General features: G+C 30.0%; 1 protein-coding gene across 2 annotated transcripts in view; it reads right to left on the reverse strand.

The window, feature by feature from the left end:
* Positions 1 to 8,596, reverse strand: part of LOC132748748 (kynurenine formamidase-like) — a 44,464-nt gene extending 35,868 nt beyond the window's left edge. The window contains exons 1-4 of one of the 2 annotated variants that reach the window (XM_060738385.1): positions 8,469 to 8,596; positions 2,985 to 3,024; positions 2,058 to 2,148; positions 579 to 683 (exon numbers count right to left, since the gene is read on the reverse strand). In XM_060738385.1, the coding sequence (XP_060594368.1) occupies positions 579 to 683; positions 2,058 to 2,148; positions 2,985 to 2,999 (211 nt within the window). In that variant the 5' untranslated portion in view covers positions 3,000 to 3,024; positions 8,469 to 8,596. The remainder of the gene's footprint in view (positions 1 to 578; positions 684 to 2,057; positions 2,149 to 2,984; positions 3,025 to 8,468) is intronic. The other variant, XM_060738384.1, reaches the window with a different exon arrangement.
* Positions 8,597 to 8,648: the final 52 nt, after the last annotated feature.

The following is an 8,648-nucleotide window of genomic DNA, read 5'->3' on the forward strand; positions in this document are numbered from 1 at the left end:
CCCCTCTCTACCAATTGCAGGGCAGTGTGTGGCAGGGCAGGACAAATAAGCCGGGGTCAATGTGGTAATTTAATCATTTAATTTCAGTGCCAGAATAGATGGACATTATGTATAACTAACAATGGGAAGGTATTAAGAGTGAATTTTAGATCCTAACTGTTCCAGCATGGGGTTGAGAGAGGACTGGTTTACAATTAACTGGTACATTACTTATTCAACTTTTAAAGACTACCATTCAACAAATTTGATCTCTTAAAATTAAAATCACAACTGTTAACTTTTACAAACTATCATTTTAAAAATTGAGATCTTAAAATTAAAATAATACAGATGAATACTTCTTATAGATAAGAGTAACATCTACTAGATCAATTGGTGAAATAAACATTTATTAAACTGTGTGAATTGTTGTCAATCTGAATACTGTAACTGTAAAGTCCCAGTTATAACAGTAATCAAAAATATTGTACAATTTACCTGTATTTTTGTTTAATATTTTTAATCTCCTATTATATTATTTATATTTAAAAAAAAATTTGATCATAATTCGGAAGACCCAGGTTACAACTAAAACTCACCACCAGGTAAAGTTTGAGCTCCAAACACGTCATATTTCTCTTTCTCTGACAAACCATAACTGAAACCTATCTCACAATCTGTACATTCTTTTGCTTTATTACTTCCTGTAAAACCAAACAAATATAAACATTGCTGGATAACATCATGAAGAGTGTACTTTACCCAAAACTTCGCCCATATAATAAGTGCAGCATAATGTTACCATCTGTAAGACTACATATATAATGTTACCATCTGTAAGACTACATATATAATGTTACCAACTGTAAGACTACATATATAATGTTACCATCTGTAAGACTACATATATAATGTTACCAACTGTAAGACTTCATATATAATGTTACCATCTGTAAGACTACATATATAATGTTACCAACTGTAAGACTACATATATAATGTTACCATCTGTAAGACTACATATATAATGTTACCATCTGTAAGACTACATATATAATGTTGCCATCTGTAAGACTATATATATAATGTTACCATCTGTAAGACTATATATATAATGTTACCATCTGTAAGACTACATATATAATGTTGCCATCTGTAAGACTATATATATAATGTTACCATCTGTAAGACTTCATATATAATGTTGCCATCTGTAAGGCTACATATATAATGTTACCATCTGTAAGACTACAGATATAATGTTGCCATCTGTAAGACTTTATATATAATGTTACCATCTGTAAGACTACATATATAATGTTGCCATCTGTAAGACTACATATATAATGTTACCAACTGTAAGACTACATATATAATGTTACCATCTGTAAGACTACATATATAATGTTACCATCTGTAAGACTTCATATTTAATGTTACCAACTGTAAGACTACATATATAATGTTACCATCTGTAAGACTACATATATAATGTTACCATCTGTAAGACTACATATATAATGTTACCATCTGTAAGACTACATATATAATGTTACCAACTGTAAGACTACATATATAATGTTACCATCTGTAAGACTACATATATAATGTTACCAACTGTAAGACTACATATATAATGTTACCATCTGTAAGACTATATATATAATGTTACCATCTGTAAGACTTCATATATAATGTTACCATCTGTAAGACTACATATATAATGTTACCATCTGTGAGACTACATATATAATGTTACCATCTGTGAGACTACATATATAATGTTACCATCTGTGAGACTACATATATAATGTTACCATCTGTAAGACTACATATATAATGTTACCATCTGTAAGACTACATATATAATGTTACCATCTGTGAGACTACATATATAATGTTACCATCTGTAAGACTACATATATAATGTTACCATCTGTGAGACTACATATATAATGTTACCATCTGTAAGACTACATATATAATGTTACTATCAGTGAGACTACATATATAATATTACCATCTGTAAGACTACATATATAATGTTACCGTCTGTAAGACTACAGATATAATGTTACCATCTGTGAGAGCTTTGATATGAGCATTAATGACATCATCTGGACCCATTCTGTGAGACCATCTTGAAGGAGAGTATGCATGTTCTAATTCCTGCAATAATATAACATATTGCTGTACACTGTTTTATTAGAAAATATCAACATACATTTGTTAAATATTTTATCTCATAACAGCTACTTACAGCACATGGTGTTGGGGTGCAGCATCTGTCCCCAAAATCCTATGTGTATCCTAAGTTCTAGATAATAAGATCCAACTTTAGGACTAATTTAAGATTGTTTCAATACACATGTTTATCTTAAGTCAAGACTTTAGACTTCAATCTTGTTCATTCTCCTGAGAAAGGTTAAAAATTACAATGGCATGCTGTATAAATGTCCATCAGCATTGCTATCAACAAATCATAGGTGGTCATAAATTAAAATATTTTGTTCAAAATGCAAAATTGTCTCAATTTTGGCTTTAAGACTGATTTCAGTCTTAAGACAATTTCTATTAAATGCAACTCAGACTCCTTATCTAGAGAATGTTGGTTCCAATCCCACCAGCCTTGAGATTCTCTATCACCTTCCTCAATCCATACTGGTGCCATTACCCATTAAGGCACCTAAGGGAGCAGTCTTTTGGCATGGCTTTAAAGTCTATTTTGTCTTAATTCCAAGAATCTTGGGTTAGTCATGAATATAAATGCAAAAACAAATGAACCCAGAAACCTGCAAACCATTCACACCAGATTTTTTTATGTTTTATAAAGCATTAACATTGACTTACCTGTATACTATATTCCAATTATGTTGCATTACCATTATAAGTCATTGTAGTATGTTTTCATATGAAATAAACACATTTCAAGCTTTTTATCAAGTAAATTGTCATAATAAACTTTAAATCTTAATCTGTTTTTAAAAAAAATGAACTGTACAAACCTCTTTTGATGCCATGGCAATCAGTGTTCCTTCAACAACTCTACAACAATATAAGTTTAACTTTATGTTGTGTTAACATGTAGTATAACATCAGTATGAGAGTGACAAGTTAGTAAAAATGTTAAAACTTTAGCTAAAAATAGAACAAATGTATGAAATAACTCATCAGTCTGACAACAACTTAACATTATCATTAATGTCAGCACAGCTAAATTACTTACTGAGATTTATTAACACTCTTTTAAACGTGGAGCTGTTTATCAGTTTATATTATAATATTAAAAGTCTGTGTTATAAAACCATTATCATACTGAATTTGTTAAAACTGGACATGTCCTGTTTTGAGTTTGAAAATACTAATCTTTCAATATCAAAATCTTTCTCTGACTAGTATCCTTACATTTCCCCCTCTCACCCACATACAGTTCCCTCAACCCACATACAGTTACCCCACTCCCATACAGTCCACCCCCCGCACCCCTGGGACAGTTGCCCCTCCAGATTTTGGCCTGATTCTACACACAGTGATTTTTTAAATAATATAATGGTCATTGTATTTAATAATAACTTTATTCTTTTTTCAGTAGATTATCAAAGTATATGATTATTTAAAGTGTAATGTATATGTTATTTAATGATGTTTAATCATAAATCTGGAAATTTGTACCAGGACGCTGATGCTGCAATGAATTTGACAGGTCTCCATATTTATTATTACCCCTGGACATGCTGAATATTTTAAATGGACTTGTCCCACTTCCATTTTTGGGACTGTCCATTATCAATTTTAGGGATATCAATTTGAATATGTAAAGTTTGTCAGCCAACAGTATAGAGCCTGGTCAGACTGCACTGATGTGCAGGCTGGCCTGGATCTATGTTGGTGGCAAAGGCTTAAGGCTTTCTGTCCCAGCATTTTAAGGGTTACTACAGAAATAAAGTTGAGCTTAACAGGAGAAAGAGCATTTATTTGGTAACTGCCAAGTTTTACAAACTGAACTGTTTGTGAGAAACATTTATCTTTTTAAGTCTACAAATAAAATGTGTTCAATAATAATAAGATGTTAAAACCCCTTATGGCATTAATAAGCAAGGTGTTAACTCTATAGTCATACACTTCAATGTAGCATTTATTGTAAACTACATGGACATCAGATTAGCTGAAAATATTTTTAAACATTAGCAACAGGATTGCATAAAAGGGCACAATAAATAAATTCAGACCAATTTTTCAGGTATGGTTGAACTTCTGTCTAATTGTAATAGCATGCTCTCGTTTGTTTACATATAATTTGAACCAAGAAGTGTTTGTCTTCTGACTTCAAACTGGAAAGACTTATTAAGAATTTTAAGTCTTACCTGCTTCAAAGAAGGATTGCATTGACTTAAATTGGACCTACTCAATATATTTAACAAACAAGAAATATCTTCAAATATTGTGCTTTATCTGAAAATATTTCGTCAACATCATACTGCTTCAAAATTGTTTATAATTACACTAAGCAGATATACATTGAATTGAGAGACAGCTATGAGATACAAGGGAATCCAGGAACCAGCTCTTATTGAATACACCCTTTGGTTCTTTTACATGCCCAGTGTATAATTATATTATAACATTTAAGAGACAGGATCGACAGAATTGAACCTGGGACCTCAGGAGTGACAATCAGTGGTGTATTTTACATGATAGCAGGAATGCTGAAACCATGTCAAACTTACCACTTCTTAAAGACATTTCAAATGTTAACATGGATATATACAATTAAAGAATTTGCAGAAATGAGGTTTTCCGCCAGCAAACAAGAAAGGATGTATCATTGATTTGTAAAGTTCAAACAGGTGGAGTCAATCATAAACCATAAACTAGTTTAATCATAAACCAGTTTATCTCAAATTGAAACATAAAAGAACCAAATTAACATCAAAATCAATGTTTCAATTAACTTAATAAGGCATAAATTATAATTTTATTGTAATTATAAATTTTTTCTCACATTTCATTAACACATGCTTTTCCAAGTCTACTTCCAACTTAAATTTGAATTTTAATTGTATTAGAATAACAGTGAAGAAATTCTTTTTCACTTTTCTATTGATCATGATCCTTTATTTTTGTGAAAATTTTGGAATTGTGTTTTCCTCTTTTAATCTCTATAGATTAATCATTGTATAAATTTGTGGCAGTTGTTGGTTGGTACATTGGTTCACTATTCCTACTAAATGGTTATAATCTTGTTAATGACTTATGATAATGGATGTTAATTTGTCTGAAAGATAAATCTAAATTGTGCTACATTTACAAGTACAGATATGAAAATATCTTTTATCTTTAAAAATGTAATATCAAAATGTTAGGTAACACTATGCAGCAAGTTATGAACCTTGTAATTATATTAATTCATTTACCATATTTAAAATATTCAAATTGTATAATATTATGGTAAATGGGTGCTGGATAGTAATTTTGGTCTTGACGATATAGGATACTGTTTTATGATAATTTTACTATTATAGACAAGACAAATTAACTGATTGCCTGTGCAATATCGGATTTGCAGGATAATAGGTTTCAATTTGACAGATGAAAATAACATATATAAAAATGTCAGCTTATTGTTTCCTTGGTCCATATTACCTAGAAGTCAGTCCTACAGACATGAATTAAATGTTAATCTATTGGGTACTGGTAATAGAATAGTGAATATTTAAGAAATTAGAGAATAACAGAATCCCTAAAGAAAGCTCAACACAGCAAAATTGAAAATGTATCTTTTGTCAAAATGATTTATAGTGTGTGTGTATGTGTGTGTGTGGGGGGGGGGGAGGGGAGGTCAATATAATCTAATAGATCTCAGTTCTGACCACGGATTTATATTACAGGGATCGGACACTCCCAGTTAACCCTATATAAATGCTTAAATATCTTGTCGTGCACCCGATAAAGGTACATCGATCGATAATTTACCGGCGCGAAGCGTAAATGCCCGTTCGCAACGGATACCTACTTTACAAAATACCATATAGCTTTTTCATTTATTATCCGGTTTTGGAAATTTAAAGTTTATTTTGAAGAAAAATACTTGGTTAATTCAAATATCTAATTTATTTTTTAAAGGTTCAGTTTATCTGTCCTCAACGATGGTTAAAAAATTAACTTGACGAAATCCGCGGTAAATTTACATTTTTTTATATAAAAAGCAGGTATTTGAAATTTATTATTACGGTACCATTATACTTTCAGTTTCAAAACAAAAAAGAAGCCGATGTAAGTTATTCACAGATGATCAAAGATGCAATATTTAAGATTTGTTGGGTTATGTAGTCAAATTTATTAACGCACAATTGTTTTACGGGTAATGTATTGCGGCCTTTACACGTGAAGAAAATTTATTCATTTTTTAGTACAAAATATTGCCGAGATTGTCAATATTGCCATATTCATAGAATATTTAAATTTCATTCATCATTTATATCATTATTATTTTTTGTAAATCTGTTTTCAAATGTCGGTGCAGTGAAGTAGACAATCATTGTAACAGTAAAGTTCTCTCGTGTGGCTGTCTCGATTCCGGCCTTTTTAATGTCACTCGTATATTTTAATCCGTATATTTTAATTATTCTTTTTATTTGAATGCCTGTAGAAAGATATTTATTATACTTTTTAATGTAACGCTAGAAAAACAATAAAAATCTTTACAGTTTGAGTCAGTATTTTGCGAAATAAAAGTAACTGTTGATTATTTTTACACATCGCTTAAATTTCTTTCAAGTTTAATTACTTTTGAAGGGGGGTAAGTGATAATTAAAAAACTTTATTTCCAAACTTTCATTACCAGGTTACATGTGATAATTGCAACACCCAATCTTCAAAAACAAATATAATCTGAATGTATATTTTGTATATGTGCGGTCTTTAACTACAGTTCATGGCATATGTGGTAAGAAAATGATTCTGAAGAGGATATATATAAATACAATGTAAATCTATTTTCTTTATTAACATTTATAAATGAAATTGAAAATATACAACTAAATTTGTATAGTCCTTTCTCTGAAAAATGATGAAAATAAACATGTGATAAATAAATCATTTGACGTGAATTGTTTAGGATATCTATGAAAAAATTATGTTTCAAAATAAAAAATAATATTATAAAACAGCTGTTCTCTATGCCAATAAAAGTTTCTTCCTTGCCAATCTAATGAATTCATCTATCGATTTATTCAGGGAATAGACATACATGTATACACATACAATTTTATCACAGATATCAACTTGAATATAAATAAAAACACACACATAAATGCACAAAAATAATTATACGATTAATCAATAAGTATGTTCTATGTAACCCTTGGATTGCCCATTAAGCTAAAAGCTTATTTCCAATGGGGTCCATTTTCTGTAAAATTATTACACTAACTTACATAATGATAAATGAATTATAAAGAAGTTAAACTTAATGACAATTTTCAATAATCAAAACACATTTTTCAATATAATAAGACAAGTACATTGTACACAAACAAAATGAAAAAAGTATATCTATATAGGAATGCTTGTCTAGAATGATCTGAAAATATATTTAATACACTTAATAGTAGAATATTTACTATATTTATACTAATATACAGGTAATCAAATAAAAAATGTACAAATCATTTGGAAATAATTCACAGAAATAAAGACACATTTCAAACATGAATTTCTTTAAAAGTTTTTTAGCAATCAAGAAACGTTTTTTTGCAATGCCATCATTAAACCATGTAAAAATAATTATCTTATTCTGAATCGCGGTAATAATTCGTGCTTGAAGTAAAAGGGCGGCGAAGTGTAGAGAGTATGCCTAAACAATAGGCGAATATTTTTTAAATTAGGTACTTTTTAACTAAGCGTTGCAGCGTTCTATCAGCATATTTTCATATAATAATACTTTAGCGACACAAAATAATACTGTATCAATACATTCATATGTGTATAATTTTTCACAAAGCTGCAATAATACCACATACTCCGGTGAAAATCTGTCATATTTCGTACTCCGCACGTTCCGCCATCTCATTCTGTCCACCTTTATCCGATTCCGCGCATGCGCGCGACGGGACTTTAAGCTAAACGAAAGTGTCCGATCCTTGTAATATAAATCCGTGGTTCTGACATTTTATTTTTTGAATAAAAACAGATTTAACCACAAATTGGTTGTGATGGACTTCTAACTGAAATACACTAAACTGATAATTTGAATAACACAGATACTGCAATATTTAAGGTCTGATATAGGCACCTAACACTGCCTATGGCCACAGGATTCAGGAAATTGACATTCTATAATAAGGCTAACGTCAACCTAGCCTAATATTTTGAATTATAGAATAAGTGTCACGCTGATAAGATGATGTAGTCTATACAATTAAGACATATATGATACATTTATCAGGTGGAAACATATCTACTATTATTTAGTTTGCTAAAATACTCACTTTTAATTTGACTTTTTCACCTTTACCATCAAGTTGGCAGCAACTTTGTTTACATCTGTGAAGCCGTAAATTCGTATTCTGAATAATATTTATATTTGCAGCTAAAGTTATTTTTATCAAGTATGTATTAAACAAAATTACTTCAAAAAAACATATTTTATTTAATTGAAATTGTTATCA

The sequence above is a fragment of the Ruditapes philippinarum genome, unplaced genomic scaffold, assembly GCF_026571515.1.
Source record: "Ruditapes philippinarum isolate M1 unplaced genomic scaffold, ASM2657151v2 ctg1576_1_1_1_1, whole genome shotgun sequence".
NCBI lineage: Eukaryota > Metazoa > Mollusca > Bivalvia > Venerida > Veneridae > Ruditapes > Ruditapes philippinarum.